The sequence below is a fragment of the Neltuma alba genome, unplaced genomic scaffold (genome assembly GCF_004799145.2).
Source record: "Neltuma alba isolate B1F8T4 unplaced genomic scaffold, ASM479914v2 tig00003037_pilon, whole genome shotgun sequence".
NCBI classification, from domain to species: Eukaryota; Viridiplantae; Streptophyta; class Magnoliopsida; order Fabales; family Fabaceae; genus Neltuma; species Neltuma alba.
In genome coordinates, this window is record NW_021633119.1 from 10,395 (window position 1) to 24,874 (window position 14,480).

At 33.5% G+C, this 14,480-nt stretch overlaps 2 protein-coding genes across 3 annotated transcripts; both read left to right on the top strand.

Annotated features, from left to right (window-relative positions):
• The first annotated feature begins 580 nt into the window (after positions 1-580).
• LOC114740061 (mitochondrial acidic protein mam33) lies at positions 581-3,198 on the top strand. 2 transcript variants are annotated; one of them, XM_028928176.1, is made up of 3 exons: positions 581-764; positions 860-1,179; positions 2,776-3,198. In XM_028928176.1, the coding sequence occupies exons 1-3, from the start codon at positions 597-599 to the stop codon at positions 2,957-2,959; spliced, it is 672 nt and encodes a 223-aa protein (XP_028784009.1). In that variant the 5' UTR covers positions 581-596; the 3' UTR covers positions 2,960-3,198. The 2 variants fall into 2 exon arrangements, with proteins under 2 accessions (XP_028784009.1, XP_028784010.1); XM_028928177.1 differs by lacking the exon at positions 2,776-3,198 and adding an exon at positions 2,288-2,625.
• Positions 3,199-8,375: 5,177 nt separating this feature from the next.
• Positions 8,376-9,257, top strand: LOC114740063 (acidic endochitinase-like). Its single transcript, XM_028928179.1, has one exon. The coding sequence runs from the start codon at positions 8,430-8,432 to the stop codon at positions 9,255-9,257; it is 828 nt and encodes a 275-aa protein (XP_028784012.1). The 5' UTR covers positions 8,376-8,429.
• Positions 9,258-14,480: the final 5,223 nt, after the last annotated feature.

Here is a 14,480-nt window from a genome sequence, read left to right on the forward strand (position 1 = left end):
GAACGAAAACGTTCCAAGTTAGGGCTGAGAGAAGATTTGGTTGTATTGTGCCTAAAAGGAGAAATCAGCCACTCCCCGCGTAATCAACGACGAGAGTAATAGACGACGTTGGCTCAATCTGGACTTTTCTACCCTCTCCACATCTGGTTCACCAAGAAAGAGGATGGAGGATGAGGCATGAAAAAGGGTGGAGGTGAGGAAGCCAGATTCTTAAGACGAATGAAGGAGGGAGGAAGATGCCAGCTAGGATTAAAAGAAAATAATAACCTAAATTAGGTGGATGCCAGCTAGGATAATGATGGTGTGAGTTGGTGTGTTTTAATTGGTCAGAGCACAGATGAGGTGGTGCTCTGGGTGTATGTAAGAATTTCTTACAACTGTCTTGTGCTTTCTAATTTTATTTTAATTTTCAAGGAACCTTTATTGATATATTCATGTCGGCCCACAAACAAAGTAACCCTATATACCAGGGTCTGGAAATTGGGCCTCAAATAAGCCCATAAATACACTTTTTTTTTTTTAAAACAAACTGAGAAAATATAAAACATTCTCAAGGAGGGTCCGGTCTGAAAGCTGCTAGGACAATCAATCACAAAATGTTGAAGAGAGCCTTCGTCGGCGCCGTCGGTGTTGCCGCCGCGCTCCGTCACCCCTGTCTGTCGGCAACTCGGCATGCAGGGACCCTCTCTTCCGCCGTGAATTCCATGCTTCTCCGCTCACTTAAGGATCACTATCTTGAAGTGGCCAAAATGACTATGCCTCCTGTACTCTAACCAATCAATTTGTTCTCTCTTACACCCTCTTGCTTGTTTTGTCGAAAGCTTGTTTTAATTTCTTCGGCCTTTTCGGTGCGTTGCAGAAAGTAGCTCCTCCTGATGCATTCTCTGTTGTGAAAGGCGCGCTTGATTCTGAAGGTCCGGTCCTCAAACGAAAATATGGCGACGAAGAAATCGGTATTTACGTAACGCGATTGCTTAGTGGAATGGATGACGAGAGCAGTGGGATTGATCAGTTGTTCCTTCATGTGGATGTGTCCAAACCCGGTCAGAACGAATCATTGATTTTCCTATGTGGATTGTATGAGGATGCTTTGGGAATTCACTCTGTTTCAATGAGGCCAAAGGACCCGAAGACTGGGTACCTTGTTCTTCCAACTCAATACATTGGGCCTAATTTTGAGTAAGTTATGATTCTTTTCTTCCTGGTTCTCTAGCTGTTTCGTATATTTTGGTAAATGCAATTTGCTTATGTCATGAAATCATGACATAGTAAACCATTTTAATGGAGGTAATTTGGCTCTCTTGCATATCTGAGAAGAAAGAAAATGATAATGAAATGGGAGATATTGATGTTCTTGACTAAATTCAACTAGAACATCACAAACTTCACTTGTAAGAAACGGGAAGATATTCTTCTCTTTTTTATTCTATGTATTTCTAGAAACTGAAAAGGAGCAGATCCTTCGGTGTCCATTCTTAATTTATAAAAAATAGAAAAAAGATGGTATAAATAAAAGACGAAAGAGCTCCCTTTTTACCGGAAGAGCAGATTTGATCTTGAACATATCCGGTGACAAAAGAAAGATCATCTTCAAATATGGAAGAAATTTAGTGTCATATTGAAATTTTAGAATAGAATATTTTACTTTACTCTTAACGCTGCCCTTAGTGTCTTTCCTCTTACTTGTTCATGAGAAACTTGTGGCATCTTGAAGTAGGTGATTGTTTTCCATTGGCACAAATCAAGATGAACTCTTGATTTCTATTAAACATATAGGTAGTTCCAATAGGATTGGCAAATTTAGCAAGTTTCTTCGAAATTCTGTGAAGTGGTTCCTTATGAAGCGGCTCGTGTGTCCTAATCAGGTTTCGAACTTGTAACCAGTCCATGCTCCATTGTTTTTCTTCATCATGTGGTATTGCATGCGTTATTAATTATACAATTATGCAATAACCCTTACTTCGACAGGGTAAAGGTACTAGACTGATGAGTTGTTATAGTTGTGTGAAATCTAGGGCTAGTGAATGTGGTTTGAATCATGTCTATCTTGACACTTTAGAGAGGTAGCTTTATTCAATTATGTTTACAGGGGAAAGAGGACACCTCGAAATCTTAGGTGAAGTGAATGAAGATTTTTAACTGCCTTCTGACAAACTGTTGGAATTGTGTGATTGAATTACTAGCTTACGATTTGAAGTTTAGAAGGTTACCACCCACTGTAATTATTTTTAAGTGGCTCTAATGTATCGGTCATCAACTGGTGAACTGCACCGGCTGTTATTTCTTGGTTGAAGAAGCTTATGATGGTGCATATCTGTCATCAATTGGTGAAGCAAGATGTCCTTTCTTATAACACGAATCAAGTAAAGACATTTGTTGTTCATGCCTTTTGGGGGATGCCGAAATACAATTGAGCTGAAATTGAGTGATTGCGTTGGACATGTTGCTAAATGGTTTCATGGCACGCCGGAGGTTTAGCTGCACAAATGAAATTGCCTTCATTGAAATTATGTAACATTCTGGTCAAAAAAATGATGAGCATGATGATCCCCTATGTTTTGTTGGTGTAATGAAATAGCTACCGATAATGTTTATTTGTTTATGATTAAAAATACATTGCGGAAAGGGGGGAGGGGGGAATTGCCCGCTGAACTCTGTTGGAAAATACGAACAATCTGGCTCTTCTGTAATCCCCATCATCCTTTTACCATCATAGTATTTGGTACCTTGTGTTATCTGTTCCTATTTTAATGTGTGGGACTTGTGAATTGACAGAGAACTTGATGAAAGGACGAGGGATGCATTTCATAGTTACATAGAGGAGCGAGGAGTAAATGAGAGCCTCTTCAAATTTCTGCAGGCATGGCTTTATGTGAAGGATCATCGAAATCTAATGCGATGGTTCAAAACACTGGGTTTGTTCATTGATGGAGGAAAGAAGCCAGCTGAAAATGCTTAAGCGTCCCATATGGGATTATTGGTCACGCAACAATGCCTATGCTTCATGAGTAAATTTTGAAATATAATGGCTTTGTACGATAGTTCTGGTGCATGCAACAATTCTAATATTGTGTTTGCTCCGTTTAACAAAAGAATATATTGTGCCTTCCTTCCCTTTGCTTTTAGATTATAATAGCTCATGATGCCTATTTTCTAATGCTCATGGAGAAATGAATAGCATTGTTTATGATTGCTAAATATTACGTCTTATTTTTATATCCAACTATATTCAGGCCGGAAAAAAGATCAGACTATTTCAAACGCTCATGGATTGGGCCCGTGGATCCGCCCAAAAAGATGGTTGAATATGTTTCTGTAAAACCTGCCCGAAAGGGTTTTTCTTTTTAAACTAAGCACTAGTATTTTTTATTGAAGGCAATCTTGTTAGATACTACCTGTGGTTGTTACTCCTTAATATAAGATCTCGTTTGATTTTTATTTTGGTTCTAAATATAAGGCGTCAATTCACTTTGTCTCTAATATTTGTACTCCTTCAATCCTTAATATAAGATCCATTTAATTAATTTGATTATATTAAGAAAGTTAGGTAAATTAGTTAATTATAAGAAAAGTGACACATTTTTTCTAAAACATCATAATCATCTTTCTTAACACCCATTTTCCTCTTCTACTTGATTATGGTTGAGGGAGTATCCATAAGGGTAATTCAGAGAAAATTAAAAAATATGAGAAATGGGTCTTATATTTAGGACCAAAACCAACTCAAAAACTAGGTTCTATATTAAGAACAGGAGGAGTATATTTTTTCCAAGATAGTCCTTCTAATAATGGTAATTCTAACCAACACACTTGATTAGTAAGGATATTTTGGGAAGGATAATACATATTTATTACAATAACTAACTTAATTTATTTCTTTAATCTCTTTAAATTAATCAATTGGCTCTTATAATTAAGACCGGAAGTAATATTAAATATCAAATTTTGGCTCATCGTGTTATAAAGGAGTCAATCCTTTCTGTTATACCTAACTTCCATTAGATATCCATGGACTTGTGTTTCCGTGAACAGCATTTCTTTTTGAGCAGGCAGCCCATCCTCCTAGTCCTAGCCGACATCTCATCTCATTGATCTCAGGAAAGTTTTGACAAAATATTAAAATAATACAAAATAATGTATAAGTTAACTATTAATCTTCAACTACATGTTACTTACAATTTTTGTTTTGCAATTCATCACACTTCATTAGCTATTTATTACAATATTTTATTAATTAACAATTACTTTTTTCAAATGTCAAGTTGTGAAAATAAATGAATGAAAACCCCAGTTTATTTACGACTTTTATTTAGCAATTCACGACACATTGACTGTTTAATGTTAATTGAAATTTGAATTCAATTGAAATGCATTCATAATTTGCCGTTGAAAAACAATTGTAATTTTTCTTTCCACATATTAAAAAAAATGTAATCATTCTTGATATAAGAACTAGACCATACAAATTTAAGGGTTAAATTGCAAATCTCCTTATCTACTGTACTGTTATACACACTTAATACTATAAAATCTTTTAAGTATGAAAATACACATGAAGATTTCAAAATAGTACAGAAATGTCATGACACCTCAATTTATTTTGTTTTCTAAATTTATAAAATTTTTACACAAATTACACTTATTAAAAATAAATATGCAAAAAGAGTTTCTATTACACATGATTAAAGAAGATATCGTAAAAAAGCCAATTGTTATTTTTATAAATAACTAATCCAGGCTCATTTTCTTTCATATCCACAAATCCATGAACTAGGGAAAAAAATGACGGCCATTTCCCATTAAATATTTTTAAATTTTATAAATGTTAGCAACAAACGAATTCAGAGTCATTAATTATTAAGTTGATAAACTGAGAACTCAACATTGAGTTGAGTGATAATATAAGATTTTGAACCCACCCAACTTCAATTCGGGGTAAGTGGATAACAACAAAAAGTGTGTTTGAATTGGGGATAATAAAACTGAATTTTATTCTATCTGACATTTGCAAAAATCAATTAAAACAAAAGTCAATTAGTATAACGTGATTTATATTTAGATTGGTATTTCTAAAAAATCAACTTGAAAAGTTAAAACTTGTTTGGATGGGTATGAAAAAAATAAATTTAGATATAAAATGATGGAAAAGGAACATAAGTTTATAATATACTACCCGTAATTCTCAGTATAAAACTCAATTAATTAATTTGGAAAGACTAATAAAGTTAAATAAATTACTTTAAAGTATTTATATTTATCATTTTTTTTAAATTAATTTATTTGACTTGTAAACTAATGTGTAATCTAAATATATCTAATGATACACATAAATATTTTAAAAATATCATGTAATATATAATATAATTAAGTAATTTATTTAGCTTCCTTAATCTATTTAAGTTAGTATTTTGGGGTCTTATTTTGAGGAACGAAGGTAATATATGATATGTATACAAGTTGATAAATTTTAAAAAAAATAATAAATTAATTAATTAAATTTTATTAGTTAATTTTTTTATCTTAAAAAAGAATCAAATTATTGGATCAAAATAGGAACTATTTAAATACTCTTATCTTTCTTTTTCATCTTTATTCCTTCTCTCTCTCACGTTACAAGCTCTAAAAGACAGAAATCTTAGCGTTATAACGCACCTAGCCTTTTGTCCAGAAGTTAATTTGAGAAGCAACCTAGCCAAACAAACTTTTATCACCAATGACTCACCAACGTGCGTCCTCTAGTTTCCTAGGCACGTTATCTCTCCAAAATGGAGATCCAAACCAGCACTTAAGTTTGCAAAAGTCAATTGAAACAAAAGTCAGTTTTGTTACCGCTAATCAAACATCCTTAATCCATTCAAATTAGTTAATTAAATTTTAAATAAAAACCGGAAGAGTATGCATATGTGTGCAAAATTAAAAAGGTTAAGACTTAAATTTGTTTAGAAAGTTTTTATTCAGAAGTGTTAGTTACCCAAAAAAAATTTTTAAAAACAAATTTATCCCAAAGTTTCAAATTATAGCAATTTTGTCTCAAAGATCCAACGTTGACCACTAAAGTAGTGACATTTCACTGTCAATATTCTTAAAGATAAGGAGCAAAGTTGCTGTGATTTTAAACTTTCAGAACTAATTTGTACAAAAAAAAATTTGGATGCCCAGCACTTTTGAGTAAAAACTTCTAAAAAAATTTTTGCACATTGATTCAAATTAAAATGCTTCCAAAAAAATCTTACATTATTTGTTTTTTTTGGGAAAATTTTCTTAGAAAGAGATGAGGACTTGTCATGTTACATTAAACTAAAAGCCGCCCCTCCAAATTATTACATGGAATCTTCTTATATAAAAAGCCAACTCCCAGTTGGTTGAATGTGGCTGGGAATTGGCTTCTTGGATATACATCAGTACATTCCATGGGAAAAAACACAAAAACAATTACCAGTTTTGAATTTTATGCGTGGCATAGCATTTAATAAATAAATCACAATATTAATGACTCATGAACAACGCGGCCTACTAGAAGTGGGAATAAAGAACATTACAAGCTTGTCCGCTAAGAAACACAAATTAGAAAATGAATACAGTGAAAAGAATAACGGAGGAAGCTTGCAATCGCAAATGCGGCAGAAGACTTTGAATTAGAAAATTCTTGCCTACCTCTCCCCGCTTGTTACGGTACCCGCAAATCTATGACAATGCTCATTTCAACGTCGGCTGCTGCAATTCAAATAAACTAGTTAATCCTAATAAATGCAACACCAGCATTACTTTGAAATACTTTTATGTGTACTGCTTCGCGATCCTTAATAAAAAAAGTTAATTGATTAATTTAAATAATTAAAAAAATTAGTTAAATTAGTTATTTACGATAAATAGGTATTATCTTTTTTAAATATTTCACTAATTAAATGTATTAATTAGAACTACTATTATTAAAAAGAATATTTTAAAAAAATAAATAAATATAAAAGATAGTTTTATATTTATAATTAAAATAACAGTCAAACGATTTTTTATATTAAAAATCACAGGTAATATAACATAAAAAGTTCAAATATATGACAATGCTTATTTCAACGTCGGCTGCTGCAATATGCGTCACATAAATTATACCTCTATTCAGATTGTTAATATTAGAGTTATTTGCTTAATTTAGACAGATCAAGAAATTCAAATAAATTAGTTAATCATAATAAATGCAATGTGATCATTACTTTGAAATACTTCCACGTGTACTACTTTCGGTCTTTAATATAAGAGCCGGTTGATTAATTTAAATAGATTAAGAAAATTAGTTAGCTTAGTTATTTGCAATAAATGGGTATTATCTTCCCTAAAATGTCTTTACTAATCAAGTGTATTAGTTAGAACTACTATTATTAAAAAGAATATTTTGAAAAAATAAATAATATGAGAAATAGCTTTATATTTATAATTAAAATAAAAATCAAATGAGTTTTTATATTAAAAATCGGAGGTAGTATAACATAAGAAGTTCAAGTAGTTTAGGAAAAAAATAATAAATATGACAGATAATGTTAAATGAAATTTTATATTTAGTATCAAATCTAACTCTTCAAGTAACTCGGCTCTTCTATTAGCGATTGGACAAGGTATTATTTTGGCCACTATTATTATTACCACCTTTGATCACTAATATAAATTGTTTATTATTTTTATGATAATTAGACTAATTTGGTCATAACTTATTTTCGGCGTTTAATTGGCAGGAAGGTAACTTAATCATGGAGTTATAAACAAAAGAACAATTTCCCTTAATAATTGAGAAGCGCACATAAAATCGTCTTTTTGAGATTGTATATATTCACCGGCAAGAAATTATTTGAAAGGTTAGGTCTCTGTCGATGTTGACCTGAGTATCGTTTATTTATTTAGTCAAGCAGACCTAAGACTGGACTCCGTAATGTCCTCATCATCCTTCAACAATTCACACTTGAATCTCAGAACCAGTTTCGGTACACATCACTTTGATGAGCATCTTAAATTCATTCGATCTAGACTGTCTATATCTAATTTGAACAGTTCAGATTTAAAATATTTAATTAATTATTTTTAAATAAAAAACTATTTTTTTTACAAGAATAATAATTAAGAGATCATCACTGTTTTAGATTCTATACATATTAAAATAATTATTTTAAATAAATAAAAATAAAAATCAAATCAAATCTGAACCATCTAAATAAAAATTAATGATTCATATCTAATGAGTTTAAAGTAAACATCAAAGAAATGAGCAAAGACTGATTCCATCTCTTAAACAATCACTTCCTTACAAGACGCGTTGCTTTTACTTTTCCACACCTCAAACACTATAAATATCCACCTTCTCTTTTCTCTCAAAACCACCCGAGCAAACTAATCTCTTAATACAACGTAACAGAGATTATATTACTCACACCCACCCAAACATGGCGTCTTTCAAACAATCTTCTCTCTTGTTACTACCTCTCTTGCTCATTTCCTCTTTCGTTGAAAGGTCCTCCGCTGCCGGAATTGCTGTCTACTGGGGCCAAAACGGCGGCGAAGGCTCCCTCGCTGACGCGTGCAACACCGGAAACTACCAATTTATTAACATAGGTTTCTTGGCCGTCTTTGGCAATGGCCAGACACCACAACTAAACCTCGCTGGCCACTGTGATGGCACTGCGAGCTCCTGCTCCGTCTTTAGCGACCAAATCAAAGGTTGCCAATCTAAAGGCATCAAGGTGCTCCTCTCCCTCGGTGGTGCCTCCGGAGGCTACTCTCTTAACTCCGCCGACGAGGCCAACCAGCTTGCCAGCTACCTCTGGAGCAACTTCCTCGGAGGAAGCTCCGGCTCACGGCCCCTAGGTGACGCCGTTTTGGACGGCATTGACTTCGACATCGAGGCCGGTGATGGACAACACTGGGACGAGCTAGCCAAGGCTCTAAAGGGGTTCAACCAGCAGCTAATCCTCTCCGCAGCACCTCAATGTCCATTCCCAGACGCTCACTTGAGTAACGCCATCAACACTGGTTTGTTCAACTACGTTTGGGTTCAATTCTATAACAACCCTCCATGCATGTATACCAATGGAAACATTAACAATCTTGTGAGTTCATGGAACCAATGGAACACTGTGCAAGCCGGCCAGGTGTTCTTGGGCGTTCCGGCATCTCAGGCGGCAGCACCAAGTGGTGGGTTTATTCCGGCCGACGTGATGACTTCTCAGGTTCTTCCAGCCATCAAGGGTTTGCTAAGTACGGTGGAGTTATGATCTGGGATAGGTTCAATGATCTCCAAAGCAAATATAGCGACGCCATCAAGGTTCCATTTAAAGAACTCATTATTAAGTGTGAACTTTTGAATAAGTAGCAGTTTCGGTAGGCTTGTTCCGAAGGCTACATGAGTGGAATAAAAATTTCTTTATGTAATAGATGAATTTGGAATGAATAATGAAATACGTAAACTATTCAACTGACTCCGACATTAAATAGCCAGCGCATGATACACACACAAGTTAAGGTGTCTACAACACCTTAAGTATTTTTGTCAAGTGCATCTAGTATCTCAAAATAATTTGTGATGCGTTTAGTACTCTGAAATATTTTTAGATGTATTCAATACCCTAAAATATTTGTAGTACTATAAAGTATTTTTTCAAATGCTTCCAACATCTTAAAATATACTAAAAAACACTTTATAGTAATTGATATACATTCATTTAATGGTATTTTTTAAGAGTAATGACAAAATTAAAATTGTTCATGTCACATTCTGAAAAATTAAACCTCAAGAGCAAAATTACATCATAAAAATACTTCAAAGTGTTGGATACAACTGAAAAATATTTCAAAGTGTTAGACACACGACAAAATACTTAAAATACTAGAAGCAATTTAACTATACATACATATTTATATATGAAGCTATACGAAAAGTTGTGCTATTTTTTCGGAGTTATAAGTAGTGCCATTTAGTCCGAGTTTTTTTTTTTTTTGGAATCACCATTTAGTCTTGAGTTATATATGTACACAATAATTGTTCAAATACGTAAGAGCACTTAAAACTAAATGAAACTTAACCAGGTGATACCAAAATTTTTATTCTATGAAGTTCAATATTTTTTTTGTTTTTTAAAGCAGTTCAGTTTTTGGAACTTATTATTATTCATTGAAATATTGATCATATGATCTTCCATTACTATAAGAAAAGATTTTAATGTGGGTTTTAAAAGGGACTTGTAAACTAGAGACATTTTCCCCCTTTTAACATTGGTTAAAAAATGACGTAAAAGTTTTTTTTTTTTTGTTTTTTTTACAATGGTTGAGGGAGATCCATAGGGGTAATTTAGAGAAAATTGATAAATATGAAAACGGGGTCTTATATTTAGGACCAAAACCAACTCAAGAATTGGGTCATATATTAAGAACCGGAGGAGTATTATAAATAACTAATTTAACTAATTTAACCTACTCAAATTAGTCAATTAATTTTTATATTAAATACGAATGTCGAATAAAAGACGTGTGTTTGACACTTAATTTTCTTAGAAGAACGTCTTTCGGTGTGTTTGGATTGCCAATTCATCGAGCTAACGTGCTTGGGACTCTGAAAAGCAGGTTCAAGGTTCATTTACAGATTAAAGGTTGTTTGGGGTGGACTTTGAACACAACTAACTTATGGAGGAAAATCTTAGTGCGGTACAACACTAGGAATATAAGCTTTCTCTGTTTCTAACATGGAGAGAGAAAGAATGAAGATGAAAATAATAATAACAATATTAAGTAGATATCCTATCTTGATCCAATAATATTATTTTTCAATATATTGTCTCAGATCCTTAATATAAGACCCAATAACTAATTTGAAGAGATTATGAAAGCTAAATAAATTACTTAATTATATCATATGTTATATGATTTCTCTAAAGTATTTATATATATCACTAGATTATAAATAAATTTATAAGTCAGGCTATTTTAATTTATATCTGAATTTATTTTTCATTACCTATCCAAACAAATTTTAATTTATCAAACTGACTTTTATTTCATCTGACTTTTACAAGCGCGAGTTAAGGTAAAAATACATCAATTTTCTTGGCTATGGGAAAGGTTCGATTCAGGGATTTCGACTAGAGTGTACACGGATTACAATCTTTGTACAGAAACCATAGGCCGAGAAGATTTTGGGAGTGCTTGGCCTTTTGAAAGTCGCAAGACCAAATAGCTTCTCGTGATTTTGTGAAGCATTCTGGAATACCACAGATCTTGCGATTGCATGTGAGGAGGACGAGGCGCTTTGTGATTTTCTTGGGGCGAGGAGAGGAACTGTTACTGTCTGATAAAGTTGAAGGAAGAAGGAGAGGAAAATGGAAAGAAGGTTCTCAATAGTGTGGCTTTGCTGTGAGTGTGAGGAATAGAGAGAATAAGAACGAAAAGTTGAGATCAGCCTCGAGCAAATCTGCGAGAAATTAGGAAGCCATTGCTGGAAAATTTCTTGGATCACAAGATAAGAAATGGTGAAGGCACTATCTTCTTTGCAGCCATGAGCCTATAGTAAGACTGGTGAGTGGTGAGGCATTTACTTGGCATGGCTCCTTTTTATGGCTAAAATAAAATAAAATAATTATTAAAAAAGCCATTGATTCCATTTTTTGTAAAAATTAAAAACTGATATTTTGCCATTCAAGCTAGTTCAGTCACTAACATCGCATCATCACTTTCTACTTCCACTTTGTTGAAGCCTAGTTCCCAAAAGCTTAAGTCCTTCTAACACCCCCCATACTTCCGCCTCTTCTGCAGTACTTACATTGAGCTTGACAGTGTATCCTCTTATCCACTCACCTTGATTCCCTCTAATTAATCCTTCACAACCTGCTGCTCCTCCTCTGTTTTAGCATACCATCCGTATTGAGTTTACACCATCCTGCATTCCGTGGTGTCCACTTAATTAAGCTAACTTCTATTTCTTCACGCTGCATATTCACATCATCCCATCTTCTCATGTAAATCCCTTAATATTGCTTAATGATGGAGTTAGCATTGCTTGGAACTGCTGCTCCTTGTTTGTGTATTATTAAGTTCCTCCATCTCGAAATCGCCTTGCACTGTGTGGCAAACAATGCCGGCCAGTATATACATTCCTGCCTTCTTGCACTGTCTCAATGTTGTTTTCCAACCAACTTCTCCACTAACTTGAGAAAAATTCCTCCTTCTTCTCCTCGGCACGAGCTTCATCCAGATTTCTCCTGCCCACTCATGATCTCTTAATGCATGTAACCCATCTTCTTTATGTCCCCTACAAATTTGACACACTCCTGAGCTTCCATCCCATTTTTGATATGTTTTCTGGTCGTGAGTCTCTTGTGTCCTGCCATCCATAAGAAAGTTTTAACTCTTTCTGGCACTTGTAGCTTCCACACATCCTTCTAGAAATGGCTCCTTGTCCCTTCATGACATGCTTTCAACCAGCTGTAAGCGCTTTTCGTGGTGAATTCTCCATTCCTTGTCAGGGTCCACTTCATGCGCTCAAACTCCTCATCTCTTCTGTGGGGTGGGATAGCATTGAGAATTCTTCCGGTGGTTTCTTACACGACAGTCATTGTTGGATCCCCGTAATTTGCCAGTTCCTATCCTCATTCATGAGTCACTGACTCTCAGGTTCATATCTATGTTTGCTCCCGGAGAATATAGGAAATTAATTTAGTCTCACCACATATCCACTTGTCAGTCCACACTTTTGTATTGCATTCCGTTTCCAATTTCAATCATCACAAGCTCCTGAAATATCTCTGACATCTTGGCTAGCTCTTTCCATAACCTAGCGTCGTCATTTTTCGCCAGCATATAGCATCATTCTCACCTTCTCTTTCTCCATATTTTGCTTTGAGAAAGTACTTTTGTAAGACAGAAATAATTGTAACGTAGTGGTAAATTAAAACTGAAAAAAGGGAGTGAATAAATTCTTAAATTTTCAATATGTTGTTTGATGGGGATTAGGAGAGGGTCTTCATCCAAAGCCCTGTTGCTCATGGGAGTGATGAGTATCCCAAGCTCATCATATTTGGATCATTCAGATTTAATTTATCCTTTTTATTTTTTTTTAAACAATTATTTTAATAAATATAGAATCTAAAATAAAGATAATATCTTAACTATCCCCAAGGACCTGTGTGTAATAAATTACAATTATGAAATTACCTATTTACCCCCATTAATTTGAACCCAATGCAATTCATTTACAACCTCAATAGTGGCTATTGACAACCCGAGGAGAAGTGGTTAACAGCTCGGCAATGCCCCTGGTATCCCACAGAGTGAGTTGTTTAGGGGCACTGCTGAGGTTGTTAACCACTTCTCCTCAAGTTGTCAACAGCTACCATTGAGGTTATAAATGAACTGCTGCAATAAAATTAAAGAGAGTAAATAGGTAATTTCACAATTGCAATTTATTACACACAGGTCCCTGGGACTTAGGAATCATTTCGGGATTTTTAAGGACTTTTTCTGAATTAATTGTCTTCTGTGAGACCTGTGTGTAATTTTTTTTTTTTCCATTAATTATTGCAGACTTTTGGAATGGCTTCATGCGAAGGATCATCCAAATCTAATGCGATGTCTGTTGTCATTGATGGAGGAAAGAAGCCAACTGAAAATGCTTATTATATTCATGAGTAAATTTTAAAATATAATGGCTTTGTATCTTATTCTTAATATAAAAGTTAGTATAAAATTTAGTTTAGTCCTAAACATAAGATCGCAATCCATTTTATTATATCATCTTTTTTATTTTTTTAAGATAGTCCTTGTAATAATTAGCACATGTTAAATGTTTTCATCAAATAGCACTTGATTAATAAGAGTATTTTAGAAAAAATAACACATATTTATCACAAATAACTAACTTAACTAATTTTTTTAATCTACTTAAATTAGTCAACTAGCTCTTATATTAAGGACATGAGGTAACTTTTGTTTTCTTTGTCATGGATAATGGCTTTAGAAAAAGAACTATTTAATAACAACCTTGTCAAAAACTACATAAAATGTGAACTATTCCAAGTCACAACTTAGAAAAGAAAAGAAATTTCCCCTAAAAAAAAAGAAAAAGAAAATTTGATTAGCTAATCAAAATACTCTTCCGATTCTTAATATAAGACCTATTTAACTAATTTGATTAAATTAAGGAAGTTAGGTAAGTTAGTTAATTATAAGAATATGACATGTTTTTCTTAAAACACCATAATCATCTTTCTTAATATCTTCTCTTCCTCTCTTCTATTTGATTATGGTTGAGGATCCATATGGGTAACTTAGAAAAAACTGATAAATATGAGGAATATGTCTTATTTTATGACCAAAATTAATTTAATAATTAGGTTTTATATTAATAACCGGAGAAGTGTTTCTTAACAGTGGATTTCTCATATTTAATTTATTTAAAAAAAGAAGACAAATAACTGAAAAAGAAACATCAATAGAATACGCCGCTCAAA